Source organism: Leuresthes tenuis, unplaced genomic scaffold (genome assembly GCF_036924035.1).
Source record: "Leuresthes tenuis unplaced genomic scaffold, fLeuTen1.0.hap1 SCAF_15, whole genome shotgun sequence".
Classification (NCBI taxonomy): Eukaryota; Metazoa; Chordata; class Actinopteri; order Atheriniformes; family Atherinopsidae; genus Leuresthes; species Leuresthes tenuis.
The window spans coordinates 5,665,203-5,682,402 of record NW_027325369.1 but is presented as its reverse complement, the minus strand read 5'-3'; the positions used below and the strand labels follow the sequence as shown (position 1 = coordinate 5,682,402).

General features: G+C 39.3%; 1 protein-coding gene across 1 annotated transcript in view; it reads left to right on the top strand.

Annotated features, from left to right (window-relative positions):
* The first annotated feature begins 3,829 nt into the window (after positions 1-3,829).
* LOC140270636 (general transcription factor II-I repeat domain-containing protein 2B-like) overlaps positions 3,830-17,200 on the top strand; it is a 44,189-nt gene continuing 30,818 nt past the window's right edge. The window contains exon 1 of the mRNA XM_072365840.1: positions 3,830-4,772. Within this exon, the coding sequence (XP_072221941.1) occupies positions 3,830-4,772 (943 nt within the window). The remainder of the gene's footprint in view (positions 4,773-17,200) is intronic.

Below are 17,200 nucleotides of genomic sequence, written 5' to 3'. Positions count from 1 at the left end.
GGGGACAATAGTCAATTACTCACTGATAGGCCAAAAGTATCTGCACCTATTGTGCTGCTGCGAATTTTACTTTGGAGTGCCACATGTGAATAGCTAATGAAATTCTGAAAACAACAGGCCTGGACAATTTCTTGCCAGTCATTACAAACCTGTGCACATATCAGGACACAGTACAGCTGAGTGCTTGAGGTGCAGACACTGCCAGACCAAGACTCCTGTGAAGTGTGCCACATGTGATGTGCCCCTATGCTTTGTGGCAGGCAGACTGCTACAATGATTGGCATGTTGCCAACAGCAAATAATGTCAATACAAATTGTGAATAGTGTTCAGTGTTGTTTGCTATGTCATTATTTATGTATATAAACTAACTACATTTAGACCATACTATTTGTTTGGACTTTTATCGTATGCACAATGCTCTGGTTAAAGACAAAATGTGTTTGTGCTTCTGTTACTCTTTTTCAGTAATACTGACAGGATCTGGATGTTGGATAAGACAGTCCCAAGTGTAACCTTTCATTAGAACCCAAGATCATGACTGTATGTTGAAGTGTTCAGGAATTACAGGCTTTTTCCCCAAGGCTCTCCAAATGGCACAGTTTTGGCATGCCTGGTCCTATCCTTAGAAAAACCTGTACAAAATGCTCATTCTTTGTTGTATTACAGTCAAATTTGAATTGGGACTAGGTCAGACTTCTGACTGTAGTCCCATTGTGTTTTTCAGTCCACAGCCTTATGCTAAATTCACTTTTAAGACACATATTTGGGAAGAAAAATTAGGCAGACATAAAAATCTCTTTCACTGTATTCAAGCTCAGAATCACAGATTCTGACTGTTGTGGGTGATGTTCTCTTTCAAAAGAGACCTCAACCAGCCCTGTACCCCAAGTGGTTCAAGAACAGCTTTCAATTTACTTTGGGTATACTTTTTTTTAGGAGTTTCAGGCAAGGGGTTAACCTTTGATGTTTTTATTTTTATCATGGCAAAAGAGTGTTGTTATCTAGACAGTTCAGAGTTGTTTCAGGTCTGGGAAAGTATACTTAAGAAATGAGTCAGAAGCACATACTTGTAAGGTTAATACACTTCTCTAGAATTACTTTTATAGGTCACCTTGTATAACCTTACAGACAAAGTTTGCCAGGAAGTACTGTATGCCATATAACCTTGTGTTCACAAGTCCCAATTTGCTATAGGAAAGTAAATTGGATTCAGGCTAGTTGTACTTATACTTTTACAATGACAGCATTTCTCATGGAATATAAAAAAACAAACTTTGGGGTTTAGGTTTGTTGCAAGTTTGAGTTAATTAACTGTTCAGTTCACAGCTACACTGTGTCTACTTTTATTGCTCTCATAGTCAGAGGTCGGAAGTACCGCTGTGCAAATGTCCAGGGATCTGCACTTTACTTGAGAACTAATTTTTTTATTGTCCTTTTACCTGCTTCGTTTTAAGACAAATTATTATAATTTATACTCTTTACAATTTCAAGAGGCTCATTACTTAAATTTTAATTAGAAGTGTAGAGATGAAGATTTCTACATCAAGAACAGCAATATAAGGAGCTGGATAAAACTTAACAACACTGAAGATGGCGCAGATTCAGAGCAGGAAGTTTGAATGTTTCTTAATAAATGGCACTCATAGAGGTTTTACACTGAAATATATATCCATCCATCTGTCCATCCCTCTGTTTAAATAAGCACAGTTGTTGGTTAAAATGTCAGACACAAAAATATCTCCACATGACCGATAATGTTGCTCCATATCTGCATTGATGTGAAAGCATCTATTTCATAAATAAATAAATAAAAATTTAAAATATATATATATGTGTGTGTGAAATGCTACATAAATATCAATGACTTGAACAAATTGAATCTGCTAAAAATAAAAAAAATCATTGGCAAAACCCCAACTGAGTAACTCACGCAATGAGCATGAGACTCATGCAATTTACCCTTTTGTCACGCTTTAACACCACAAATCCATTTTCTCACAGTGTAAAACCAATGACTGATAGCTGAAGACATCATGATGCAAAGAGAGGAGACTGATAGCGCATGTACAGACAGGAAAGAGCAGCACTTGGCAGCATGAGCAAGGTTTAGAGAACAACAAGGAAGGCAGTGAGAAATATCCACTGTAACAGAACTGGTGAATTCTGCACCAGTTATTGGAGCTGTGTGCTCCAAAACTGAGTAACTAACTTATCAGAGCTCTGTCTGTCACTTGTTGCACTGCATTATCTTTTCTCTGCCTGTGCAGAGGTAGGTTGGAATATGTGTGTAAGTTTCTAAGGTAAGGGTACATTGTGTCTCAACTGCACAGAAACTTTATCAGCTTTTCTACTTCATTCAAGAATACATGCCGCTGTTCTGGCATTCGTAAAACTCAGAAGATGACCAATTGAGTATTGATGAAAGATATCCTTGGGTTTAACACTATTCAAACTGATTTAATTGTCCAAATCATATTGTGATATGCTGTCAGGTATCATTAGAACTGGGCATCAGGGCCTGCAGCCCAGAATGTCACCTGAATAAACCTAGTTGTCACTGCAGAAGAAATATTAAAAGCAGATCTACTGGAGCTATGTATTAAACCCCAAGAAATAATAATACGATTATATGACATGTTTGCTCAAAGAGAAGGCTATGTTTGACTTCTCTTGATATCAGACAAGTACTGCTTCACATAATCTGGAACTATAGACAGTATTGGGCATGTGCACACCATGACACAGGGTACGAGCACCTGCTGATAATTGTTTACATGCAGTGACTGCCCTATTGGGATGAAAATATCAGAATTTCTTTTCTAGGAGGTGCAAATGAGGCTGAAGGAGTTAGAGCAGGGGTGGGCAAACTGCGGCCCGCGGGCCACATCCGGCCCGTTGGTCTTTTTAATCCGGCCCGCCGAAGATTGGTACAGAATTAAGGTTTAATGTGAATGATTGCATTTATTTCATTTTGACTTGTAATGACAGGCATTTCAACACCAGGGAGCCTCATGCCCATATAAGTAGAATCCGTGTTCATTTTTTCCCGGTACGCACCTGAAATTTTCAAGATGGCGCTGCCTAGATTCAATACTATTGGCTTCCGAGCAGCAGTCCACAAACCAATGGATGAAGTCACGGATGTTTTATGATTTCCAGTGATCGTTCTTCTACTGGTCAGATCAGAACCCATCTACAGCAATGTCAAAGAAAAGAAAAGTCGACAGTGAGTGCCGAGTTTTTAAGAAAGAATGGACGCCTAAATACTTCTTTACTGAAGTCCGGTCCAAGGCTGTGTGTCTTATTTGCCAAGAAACCGTAGCGGTTTTAAAAGAATACAACATCAGCCGTCACTTTTCCACCAAGCATGCTAATTACGCTAGCAACCTTTCACCACAAGAACGTACAGCTACCGCTGACAGGTTGGTAGCTAGCTTGCAGACTCAGCAAAACACATTTATTCGAGCAACTTCCATCCAAGAAGCAAGCACGAAGACAAGTTACTTACTGGCATTCAAACTAGCAAAGGCCAGCAAGCCTTTCTCCGAAGGGGAGTTTCTTAAAGAGTGCATGGTGGAGACAGCAAGTATTTTATGTCCTGAGAGCAAGAACAAATTTGAAAAAGTGAGCTTATCACGCAGGACAGTGACTCGCCGTATTGAAGTAATTGACGAACACTTAACTAGCAAGCTAAACAAAAAAGCGGAGTCATTTACATCATATTCTTTGGCACTGGACGAAAGCAATGATATAAAGGACACCGCTCAGCTTTTATTTTTTATCAGAGGGATTGATGAGAATTTCAAGATAACGGAGGAGTTTTTGGATATGGAATCCCTGAAAGGAAAAACACGTGGAGAGGATTTATTTAACAGCGTGTCAGCGGTCATACTGAAGCACAAGTTACCTTGGAGTACGCTCGCCAACGTTACCACAGATGGATCACCAAATCTGACAGGAAAAAACGTTGGGATGCTTAAGAGAATCCAGGACAGGGTGAAAGAGGAAAACCCTGAGCAGGAGGTAATTTTCCTACACTGCATAATTCACCAAGAGGCACTGTGTAAATCCGTGTTGCAGCTTGACCACGTAGTGAAGCCCGTTGTGAAACTCGTGAACTTTATTCGAGCAAGGGGACTTCACCATCGTCAGTTTATTCATTTTCTTGAAGAAACTGATGCTGATCACACAGACTTACTTTACCATTCTAATGTCCGCTGGTTAAGTTTGGGGAAAGTATGCCAACGTGTGTGGGAGCTCAAACAGGATATTATTTCATTTTTGGAGCTACTTGACAATATTGACAATTTTCCTGAGCTGAATGACACAGATTGGCTTTGTGATTTAGCTTTTACTGTGGACATACTGACACACATGAACGAGCTGAATGTGAAGCTACAAGGAAAAAACCAGTTTGTTCATGAAATGCAAGCAAACGTCAGAGCCTTCAAAACCAAGCTGGTTTTATTTTCGAAGCAAATGTCAGACAAGTCATTTGCTCATTTCCCCACACTAGCTACGTTAAAAGAGGCCCCGCACCATGTGAAAAAATTTGGGAAATCACTGGATGACCTGCATGAGGAATTCTGCCGTCGGTTTCGTGATTTTGGAAAAATTGACAGGGCACTTCAGCTGGTGTCATGTCCCTTCTCACACGACCCGGAAACGGTGCCTCAGGAGTTGCAGTTGGAACTGATTGATCTCCAATGTGACATGGTGTTAAAGGACAAGTTCAACGCCCTGAAACTGGATGAGTTTTATGCTTCATTAAGTGCAGCCAAATTTTCAAACATTAAGAAGATAGCACAGAGGATGCTGTTGTTTGGCTCTACATATGTGTGTGAACAAACTTTTAGTGTGATGAACACCAATAAAGCACCCCACCGATCCCAGATGAGTGATGAACACCTCAGATCTGTTCTGAGAATTGCCACAACAGAATCACCACCAGACTTCGATGCACTAGCTAAAATGTTTATGTTTGATGCAGTTTTTTTATATGTATTGTATCTTGTGCTGACCTGGCCCGTCTGTCAAATTTTAAAAGTCAATGTGGCCCCCAAGACAAAAAGTTTTCCCATCCCTGAGTTAGAGTATATCTTTTCTTTCTGTTATTGCGGAAGCAGAACTGCTTCATTTACAAGCTCTGATTGAAGTACACTTATTGTGTTCAAAGTCTGAGTACCTGAAAATAGATTAATAAATAACAAATGGGAAACAGCCTAATCATAATAAAAAAAGTCAGAAACAGATTTTGATTCCTCCTGGAGAGAGGAGGGAAAAAAACCATAACAGCATAACAACAGAAATATAAGTTAATGACAACAATAATGTCAAATGTACATAGAGAAAAAAGAGAACAGAGTGAGGAAAGGTGTGAAGTCCCCCAGGAATCTAGGCCTATAGCAGCATAACTATGGGATGTTTTAGGGTCACCTGAGCCACCTAACTATAAGCTTTGTCATAAAGGAAAGATTGAAGCCTAATCTTAAAGGTAGAGAGGGTGTCTGCTTCTCGGATGTAGGTATTAATTAATAAGTAGAGAACTGGATTTTGCAATGTTAAAAAGTTTTTCATTGATTTTCTTTTCAGGATTCTTACAGAATATCTAAAATGTCACTTCCATGATGCAGGGGGATTCTGTATATAATGTGAGAAAAAGGGACCTCACCCTTACAGTGGAACACTATAGATAGGCCTGCTATGATGCATTATCCTTGGACAACAGGTTAATTAGCTTACTGTTTTGCACAGAAATGTCTCGTCCCTGGATGCCAAAATTTGCAGAACTTGGGCTGGCTACTTAAATTACAGAGGAATAATGGGAACAAACTGTATTTATTCATTTTTTTAAACTGAAATGCAGCACTACTGCAGAACTGGCAACACACCAGCTTGGAAGCCAACTTCAGCCTCGTCTAGCACAGAGAACCACATTAGTGCTAGGTAGAGTTACCGGTCAGGTTAACCATCTCATACTGCAGTTGTTATGGACTGTATGTGTATGTAGTGAAGTTAAACACAGTGGATTAAAGAGCCATCACCACACTGGAGGTTTCAGGGCTGTGCACTTACTTGGAGCAAAAAACGAGTAGCAATGGTCAGTGGTTAATTATTTTCAGAGCCACAGTAAGGAGAGCTGATGCGCCTAATCTGGTGCTTTGACTAATTTACCGGAGATAGCTAGAACAGACCGAAACATCAATACATTGCTGAAACTCCTGGGACATAGCAGCCATGAGAATATACGCAAATTTAACTATTTCACAATGTTGACAGCTGAGAGGTGACGAAAATGTTCAGTACTGTTAGAGCCATATTGAATGATATGGTGCTTCATTTGAGTCCTTTTGTAGTTATAATTGATCTATTATTCACTTTTATCTTGTTGCATTTGGTCATATTTTGCATTGTTTTATATTTGTACTATTCATGTTTCTGATTGGAATAGTTATCTAGGCTTCTTTAGTTGTCCTGCTGTGTAAATTGTAGTTAATAGTGTTAAAAAGGCAGTTAAACCACCTTGAGGGCACATGCTCATGTTCTGTTCCTAATTGGATGTGCAGGACGAGGACCAGCAGTTTTCTGAACGTGACTGTAACTGTAATTGTTGGTGGACACGCCAGGAGTTTGTTTATCTTTGCAACTTTTATTTATTATTTCTACACTAGTCTCGACCCTTTTATAATGAGTCAAAAACTTCATGTCCAGCAAGAGTGGCAAGTAAAGTTTTGTTTTAAGTTCAAGGTTTATTTTCCCTGTAGTGTAACTAATTTGAGCTGATCTGAGACATGGCCTCCCGCATCTCTCAGACCATTGCTAATTTTTTTAAGACCTATGGTTTTTAAGCTTTATAAAGCTATATTTAGCTTGGTGGTTAACAGCATATTTATCTGTGATAAACTCAGAACATAGATCTATTTCTGCTTTACTTAGAAAGTTGTACAAAACTGTTTGGGCATTACCTTCCATTTTTGTCTCAATGTCGCCAAGAGCTAAACATAACGAGAAACTGAAGGCTACCACTTGTTAATCCTGAAGTTCTTATCATCACTTAATGGACCCTTGGGTTCAGCCTCTGGAGGCAGCTTTATCCCCATCATTATAGTTTTGGACCATCACCATTTACATAACCCTCCCAGATCCTAATTACAGGAGCAAACCGTGAGATACAGAGACAAGGAAACATGTCTGGACATGAGCTCATCCAACACTTGGACCCTGTGATAGAAACAAATACCTGTAATGAGCCTCAGTCCTCACAGTTAACACTTCACTCTTTCTTTTTATGAAGAAAAAATTTTTATGATTTATTTTCACTTTTTGAATTGATGCAGGGGTATTGTTCTCCTCATCAGAAAATGCTATTGGTGGTGAAGTGCTCAGTCAAAGGGAAATATTGTTTTGGTTTGTTCAGCTTACCTTCCTGTGACCGACAGCTTGCCTGTCAAACACTGAAATTTTAACAGCAGCTGTTAAAATGACCTGCAGTTGCTCTCAGTCTAGTCATTTTGCTGTTAATTGTGCAGATCCAGATGTCATCATGAGCATGGATATGTAAGGACCAAAGGGAAATTGTTTTAATTGTAATTCTAACAGTTGTGGTTGCAGGGTATGTGTACTGTTGGGCTTTGGTCCAAACTGGAATTGATGTGTAGTTGAGGACTCTGAATACAAACATGTTAGTAGGGTTATCTGAATTTTGTGTTCCGCTCAACAGTCACTCTATTCTGCTCTATCCGAACCATGCAAACTCTGCCACTTGATAGTTAGACTAGTCAGTTAGATAGTTTGAATGGTAACTGCAGAGGGGCAGAATAGGATAAGCATACCAAAGTCTGAATTACCAATCATGTAAAAGAAATGTCAAATGAAGTACAAGCTGCTAAAGCTGATTCTGAAACGTGTTTAAGATAATTACTTTGACATCGGTGTCACAGAGCTAGATGAAGGTGGTCTAAACAAATGGGGAGTATGAAGAATGCAGGATTACTGTAGATACATTGGGACTTTAAAAGATACTCAATGGTAAACATGCTGTGGAGTATTGTACCTTTAAGTGAGGCAATACATAATTATGATACATTCATAAACCCCTCAGGTTTTCAACTTGGAGTCCCAGGACTCTTCCTAAGACTTTACTCCAATGGATATTTATGCTTATACTGAGGTATAAGTAAAACTGAGGATCAAGTATAGTCATTGAAAGCCCCCATAAATACATTGCAAAGAAAACAAGTAACACAAGGTATGTGTTATGTCTGTCTGCTATATGCTTGTGTTGTGTGCGTCTCGCATGAGCCATGGAGGCCAGACACAGACGAGTGGCTTCTGACAGGCATTTCAAACCACTTCTGCCCTCTCTACTGTGTGGCCTCGCTGATAATGGGAACCTGATCGCAAGGGAACGCAGAGCAAGTGGTGGAGGTGGTGGTGGAGGTGGTGGTGGTGGTGGGGGGGGGATTTGCGTCTTTTGTGAGAAAGTCTTCAAAGCACGGCCCTCCTATTTGTCCAGTGGAGCTCTTTGTAACGGTATCCTCCACTGTCATTTTGTCCCTTTTATTTTTAGGCAGGGCTATTATTGCTTCCCCTCACATACCCATGGGCTTTGTGTGCAAGGACAGGGTCAGGTTTGAACTTTTTTCTTCACCCTGCTCAGATCTGTCTCCTCTCCCCTTCCTCCACATCATACATAAACATTAATGGAACACAATGGCCAGTGAGTGCTCTCCTAATTCCAAGCCTTACTGGATCTACTTATTGGACCTCGTGCTGAAATCACACATTGGACTGCTAATTGTTGTGATGATAACTGTAGTGTCCTTCTCTAAAATAGTTTGTATCTGTTGTGGGAACACACCTGTTAAATCTGTGTTGGTTTACAGAAAAATTTAACTAACATATTAAATTACATGAAATATAATTTCATGTAATTTTTCCTATGACTTAGAGTGAGGAGCTTCTCTACCGGAAAACATAGGCCCATGTGTTACTCTCATTGTTCGAAATAATGTGGGGAATGCATCCAAAGGCTGATTGTTCATATCTGAAGAGAGATGGGAATCTGACTTTCACTAAAAGAACAACTTTGTTTAAACATTGCATCAATAGTTTAGCCTAATATTAGATAACCTGTTATAAGATAAACTTACTCATTGTGATTATCCCAACTAGCTTTTGGTTGCACCACAAAGAATAAAGGTGTTTTTTAATTTTTTTATGTGGTATTGAGAAAGCTTCCTACTATAATGGAAAAAAAAAAACATTTACAAAAGCCTAGCCTTGTGGCTAGTTTGGTGAGCAGCCCTCTTGAACTATGATATACATATCTATGTATATATATGTATATATATGTATATATATATATATATATATATATATATATATATATATATATATATATATTGTACAATCAACTGACTCCTTAGAGCAGACTGGACCATTCAAGAAGGGGATCTTGAAAATACAGAAACAATAACTGTTTCAGACAGAACTATAAATGAGAGAAATCTATCTTTATTGTGTGTAGTAACCGATAACACAAGTGAATGTTATCCCTCAAGCAAAGTTCCCTACTGGTGATGCTGACGTTATAGTATTCAGTTCGTTATTGGCTGCAATACAAGTTAAGTAGGAAGAAATCTCTCAATACTTTGAATCTGTAGCTTTAGTTCTCACCAGTGTACAGCCAGCCATCAACATTAGAGGCAAGCCAAGCACAAAAGCAAGTCTAAGACTGGCAGCAGCCAAGAACAGCAGCAGCTTCCCTGACAAGACTGTTACTGGAAGTGCCAAGCCTAGCGGCTGTAACTTAGAGCCACTGGCTACTGTCATAACGTGTGACACGAATGGCTATGTTCAGTCAAAAACAACAAAGCATGACTTTTAAGCAAATCAACAGAAGTGTTCCACTTACTTCAACAATTTTTTTTTTAATATTTTCAGAAACTACTGCTTCCAACTTTAATGTATCTTAACTGTAGCTTAAAGCTGATTACTTGTCACCAAATCTGCAGTGACGAGGAGGAAAAGTGATTCAACAGCGTACCTCTGATTCTCATGGGTCCTTATTTCAACTTTTGAGACACTGAACCCAGTTACCAAAATTTAACCTGGACCCATTTAGAGACTTTGTGGCTCATTATGAGTAGTTGAACCACATCTGCTGAGATACATTCCTCAACTCCATCCAACTTCCTAAAACAGCTATGCATCATCATAACATCATCACAGAGATGTATATGCAGGAGGCAATACTCATCCCAGTTTAATTGTAAGATCCAAGCTCTGAATGATGCAGACTGTTCAATATTCCAAGGCCTTTTGCCAGGAGCAAAGAAAGATTGTGAATCAAGGCCAATATAAGGGTATATTGTGGTCTCACGTGTCCCAAAAGTAGCAACATTTTATACAGTGCTGACTTTGTCTAAAAATGTAAAATTCTGATTCTGTATCATTGACATGGCAACTTTTCCTTAAAAGAAAAAACAACTTAAGCAAAACAACAACTGTTTGACCCAATGTTTTACCTAATAATTTACTTTAACCTAAAATAAACCTTTCAAAGATTTTGTCATAGGTCTATAAAAAAAAATCCATCCATCCATATTCTATAGTTAATTCTATTATCAATCCAATTTAGTGGTCGGGGGTTTCCAGTTGACATTAGTTATAGATATAGCAATTATAAGTAACAACAACATAAAGAAAAAGGAATACAAAAAATACCAAGGGCTGAGAGAGCAAGTTGAAAAGATGTGGAAAGTAAAGTCAGCAGTGGTGTCAGTGGTAATGGGAGCAGTTGATCCCAAGCACAACATCAGAGATCTTTGTCCAGAAGAGTGCAGTAGTAGAAACAGCTAAGATACTGCATAGAACTCTTAAGCTCTTAAGCTCCCAGGCCTCTAGTAGAAGCCCTAAGTGACCATCTACATAGGGGCAAGTTTTGAGTTTTCAGATAGACAGATTTATTTTGACTTTATGAACTAACTCTTCATGTGTCCTCTTTAAACATGGAGACTCCTGAAGTCTGGCTTGAAGGCAACTGCGTGACAACAGGTGGAACATTTGTAGAAGAGTGGAAACACTTTGACAGGATAGTGTAGTGGTATGATTGCCACGTGTGTGTGGGAGACCTGTGTTCAAATCCCCTGCATGAAAGGTACTACCTCCAGTAGGGGTCCTTAGGTAAGACCCCCTTCCCCTACCTGTAAGTTGCTTTTGATAAAAGTGTCTGCCAAATGCATAAACATAACAGATCCATCCTAATGGACAGATCACTACAGTAACTGCCTGCTGGCTGTTTGTCTTCCTTGTTACCTGCCAGTTTGCGCCCTGTGCCCTTCCTGACCCTGTGGTACAGCAGTGCATGCCACCCCCTCCCCATTTTACCTTGTTCCCCTGTAATATCTGACATGAGTAAATTAATAATAGATCAGAAGCTTTAGCTGCCCTGTAACTCTACCCTTTACGCCAGGACAGGAGGTAGGCCAGCAGCCTCAGCCAACTGAGGGCACATGACCACAACAGAGTAGCCATTCAGTGTGACCGTTGATGAGTAAAAGCTGTGTTATTAGTGCCAATGAAACACCATGTGGTTGATATGAATGCTTAACTGGCTGGTGTCTACAATTGTAGCTTCAGCGTGTGCTCAGCTGCTGTGGTGCACACAGCTGTGGAGTGAGAGCAATATGTGATATCTAGAATCTGCTCTAACTATTAATCTGCAGCTTTGGGCTATGAGGTTCTATTGGAGTTTAACACACTGTATATAATTTACCTGTTGACACCATGCAGCCACTGTCTTTCCACAATATGAAAGCTGAACTCATGCATCATATTGGATAGAGCCGTCACTCATGACTTTAGAAGTAGTCAGACCAATAAGAGTGCTGCCTGGATGGTCTGACTAGTAGGAAGCCTGAGACTGAGTCAATGCCTTACATGTGGTTTTTTGTTTTACACTATACAAGGCAAAAAATTAAGAATGTCTTTCAGACTGGATCACTATAACTGCTTGATGGCAAAGAGAGTAAAGATGATCAGGATTTCAGAAGCTGCCAGAAGGCAGGATAGCAGATATATGGGACATCTGCAAGTACCTGGATTTCCAGGCCAGAGGGAGTCATGATGAGGATGAACAGATCTGACAAAGCTCAATACTTCTAGAGTGTTGGACAGGTGCCAAGAAGCTTCCTTAATGACTGGAATAGGATACAAGTTACACACTACAAATCAAAAGATATCTGAGTGAAATACTATACTGGCCAAAGGAGAGGATAGATGCCACTGATTCCAAGATATGTGCAGCATAGTTCAATCAAACTCAAATCAGTTTAATTTGTCTAGCACCAAAGCACAACAAATGCAATCTCAAGGCACTTCAAAGATACAGCCCAATTCAAGCCAATTGCAATCCAATTCACTGTAATAGAATTAATTCCAATTCATCCATCCATTTTCTTTACCCACTTAAGGTTTGTGGGGGGACTAGAGCCCATCTCAGCTCCCAGCAGGGTACACCCTGAAAAGGTCGCCACACAGGGCCACACAGAGACAAACAACCAAGCACTCCCTCTTAGGGTCAATTTAGAGTCACCAATTAATCTAACATGCATGTTTTGGGTGGTGGGGGGAAGCCGGAGTACCTGGAGAGAACTAACACATACACAGGGAGAACATGCAAATTCCATACAGAAAGGCCCCAGTCAGGATTCGAGTGCTTGGCTGTGAGGCAACTGCACTAACCACAACACCATTGTGTAACCCAATTCCAATTCATTGAATACCAAATTAGCTGTCCCCCAGTCTGAGCATACACAAAGTGACAGTGGAAAGAAAAATGGACACAAAGGATTCTATTGTCTAGGCCTAAAGCAGCATAACTATGGGATGCTTCAGGATCACCTGAGCCATCCCTAACAATAAGCTTTATCAAAAGGGAAAGTCTTATGTCTAATCTTAAAGGTAGAGAGTGTGTCTGCTTCCTGAACTCAGACTGGTAACTGGTTCCACAAGAGAGGGGCCTGATAACTGAAGGCTCTGGCTGCCGGTCTACTTTTAGCAACTCTGGAACCACAAGTAAACCTGCAGTCTGAGAGCTAAGTGCTCTGTTGGAAAAATATATACTTTTAGATCTTTAAGATATGATGAAGATTGGTCATTATGTCAGTAGAAAATCTTTTTAATGATATTCTGAATTTAACAGGGAGCGAATTGAAGCTAAAACTGGAGAAACATGATATCTCCTGCTAGTTCTCATCAGAACTCCGGCTGCAGCATTTTGGAGAATTTGAGACTTTTTGGGACAGCCCAATAATAAAGAATTACAATAGTCCAACCTTGATGTAACAAATGGTAAATGGACTTGTACTTGTATAGCGCTTTTCTAGTCTAACTGACCACTCAAAGCGCTTGACTACATGCCGCATTCACCCCACTCACACAGCACGTCTTAAGATACAAATAACTATGTGCTTTCTAATCATTCACACACATTCATACCCCCAATGATACAGTGGGGGGGCAACATGTCTTGCCCAAGGGAAGCCAGAGTCGGACCACCGACCTTCCGATTGGTGGGCGACTGCTCTTCCTCCTGAGCTACAGCTGCCCCAAATGCATGCACTAATTTCTCTGAATCTCTTTGAAAGGGTGTGCCTAATTTTTGCAATATTATGAAGATGATAGAAGGCAGTCCAAGAAACTTTTTTATATATGTGAGTCAAAGGACAGATCCTGGTAAGATGCAACTCCACGGTTCCTCCTCCTAATACCAACATAAGTAAGCATGTTTCATAATAACAACCAAGGCAATTCAGTCAGCTGATAAAGACCAATCAGCTGTTACCATGGTCCAGACTTACCCCTGATTTTATAGATTACTGTAGCTAAGAAACAAATATTTTCTTCTAATCTACTCACATGAATATTAAATAGCCTTGGCAACAGCTTGCAAATCATCGGCTGTTATTTGTTATTTGTGTGGTGTAACGATATACGATATACATTAAATTGCACAAAATCATAGCAAGAGCCATTATGTGCTCATCATGACAAATTAGTAATGACTATAGTTTGATTATTTCATGCTACAACAATATAATTTCCTGTTCGAGATTAAGTCTCTTTTGGTTTCAATCCATTCAGTGTACCTTTGAAAACACACAGAAGCCTGAGAAGTACTAGACAAAACCAATATAAAAATTTTACTGTACTGAAGAGCAAGATGGTATGCTATTAAGCCACTGAGCTAAATCTAAAGAGGGCTAAGTCTGAGAAATTTGAAGCCTTGATAGCAGTCACCTTTAAGGCAACCACATAAAAGGAGTTGAAGAAGAATCCAGAGGAGTGGATAAGATTCATTTGGGAAAGATAACAATTATCTGATGACTTCAAATATGATGCAAATGTGTTGGAGTGAATAAGATAGAACAAAAGCCATTTCATGAGGTATAAAGTAAAAGCTGCACCCTGGCTGTGATTAATGGGGAAACAATGAACATGATGAGTCAAACCTGCAGCTGCTGTCATTTTTACTTTCCTCCCAAGGGGAAACTGTCAGCTCAAATCACTCAATTCCTGTTTTTCTCCTTCTTTAAAGAGCTACAGTGTTGTGAAATTAGATCAAATCCATAAGGAAATCTGTGAGTACTGACAGAAATGTTACAATTCTGAAAAACAGTTTGCATCACAGTAACATTAAAAGCAGACCATCGTTACGACAATGCATTTTAGCTATTGCATATAAAATCATCACTTCAAAGTTGTGATAAGCAGGTTTAGCACAATAGAGAACAGAAACTAACAGGCACATAGAATAGAGTAGAAAAATATTCAAAAATTCAATTCAGCGTGTAATTGTGTAATTCAAAAATACACACATAGGTACATATTTACAGTGATACTAAGATTAATTTCTTATTCATCAAACATGAGTATGTGCACAACTTTTGTCTGCCCTGTCTCCATCAGCTCTGCAACACTGATTCTGTTGTGCAATACAATGAATATATTTCATCTATACATGCTTAGCCAAAAGGGTGACTCTAAAAAAAAGGGAAAAAAAGCTAAATTATACAAGGTCAAATGCGAACAAAACTATCAGAATGTTAATGTATTCTCTCACTGTCCCTTTCAATAATATTATAAACGTTAACAGTAATGTTCTCAGTTCTAGGCGATTTGATAGCTCCTACAACTGATAATGATTAGGGGTGCATATTTTCACATTAAAAGTGGCACCTGTTTGTGCATTTTCAGCAAAACCATGCAGTAGATGCCAGGAAGGTGGGTGTGGGTCACTGCTCACTGGGGTAGCAAAAGACTCATAGCTTGAGAGCTGGAATTGCAAACAAGCATAGAACAAAAAGAAAACAAAAGAAGACTTACATTTTGACAAACATGCCTGCTCATACATATGATGTTTACATATGATGTACATAGAGGTGACCATTGTGCATTTTTGTCTTAGTCAAACTATGTGGATGTTCAATAAACCTGGCTCAGATCAGCTCAGACGTCAGGCCATCTGCAGAAGCCCTCTGATCAGTCCAAAAATATTATGTTGCATTAACATCATATATTAATGAGTTTTTTACATACGTTATTGCTAGGAGTAGGGCGATTATATCTTCAGGAAAATAAAAACAACTAACAAAAATAAGATAAAAGCAGTCAAGCAATTAAATGCAGATAAAATACTGCTCATTGCTGATTTCAAAGAAAGTAAAAAGCACCTCAATGTCAAAAAGTGGGCTTTTTTTCTCAGACATTAGGCTTTAAAGGGAAATACTAGCTGCTGACTAAATTGAAACTTGAATAAAAAGTCAGTTACAAATGAGCCCGATTAACACAGTGTATCTGATTCACACATTGACCACAAGTACAATGCTGCACACTTGGATACTTGCATAACAAATGCACACAGAGGGAACCGACACAAATGCACAAGCACAAAACACACACACACGCCACTCTCTCTGGAGAGGTTCAGGTTTCCCCTCTGTGACCAGTGGCTTATTAAACATTAAGCCCAACAGTTTCCCTACTGCAGTAGAAAAAGGTCTCCCCCACCTCCCCTTCTCAACCTCTCCTCTCTCATTACAGCTGTTGAGGTATGAGACAACAGAAGTATGACCACACTAATGGAGCCAGAGGCCAAAGGCCAATCAGTATGTTTGCTGTAGTGTTTGCCCCACGACAGCAGGTAGGCCTGAGTGGGTGAGATTTACTCTGTTTCACACAGTAACAGAAAAGCTTTTCATGTTGTAACAAACTGTATAGTTGTGAGTAACACCACAGAAATAACTGTAATTAGTTACCATTAAGAAGTCATACGCTGATGCTGTTGTGTATATTCAATAATGGCTCAAAAATGTTTGTAGCTTTGAAAATAAACAGTAAACTGAAGTGCACACACAAATTTATGTATAAATTACTTAAATTCTAATATAAAAGGATACAATGCCATTAGGTTGAATTCAGCTTTCAAATTAAATGTGTTGAATTCAGATAAATCTGATCCTACTCTGATCATACTCACTTGCTGCAAACTGTCCATTACTACATGGTATATTACACGTCTTTTTTTTAAGTAAATGGTAAATGGACTTGTACTTGTATAGCGCTTTTCTAGTCTAGCTGACCACTCAAAGCGCTTGACTACATGCCGCATTCACCCCACTCACACAGCACGTCTTAGGATATAACTACGTGCTTTCTAAGCATTCACACACATCCATACCCCCAATGATACACTAACAACGTGGGGTTCAGTGTCTTGCCCAAGGACGCTTCGACATGTATCCTGGGGAAGCCAGAGTCGTACCACCGACCTTCCGATTGGTGGGCGACTGCTCTTCCTCCTGAGCTACAGCCGCCCCATCGTTGTATAAGTGACTTATAAGTGAATCAGTAAACGATCAAAAGAAATCATTTTAAGCAAAAATGTATGCCTCAAGAAATAATTATTATCTGCTGGGGTTTTTTTCTGTGTGAGTTCTATTGTAATGATGTGAATTCGTTTTTTGTTCTTGATTTTTGTTGCACAATACAACTAATGTAATTTATTTTCACATAAATCAATTACTCTACCAGTAATTACTCTAAAAGTCCAAACTGTGGGTTCTAGTGATATCTAGTGGCTTAAATTGCAGATTGCAACCAAATTAGATTGCCTTCCATCACATCCTATGTATA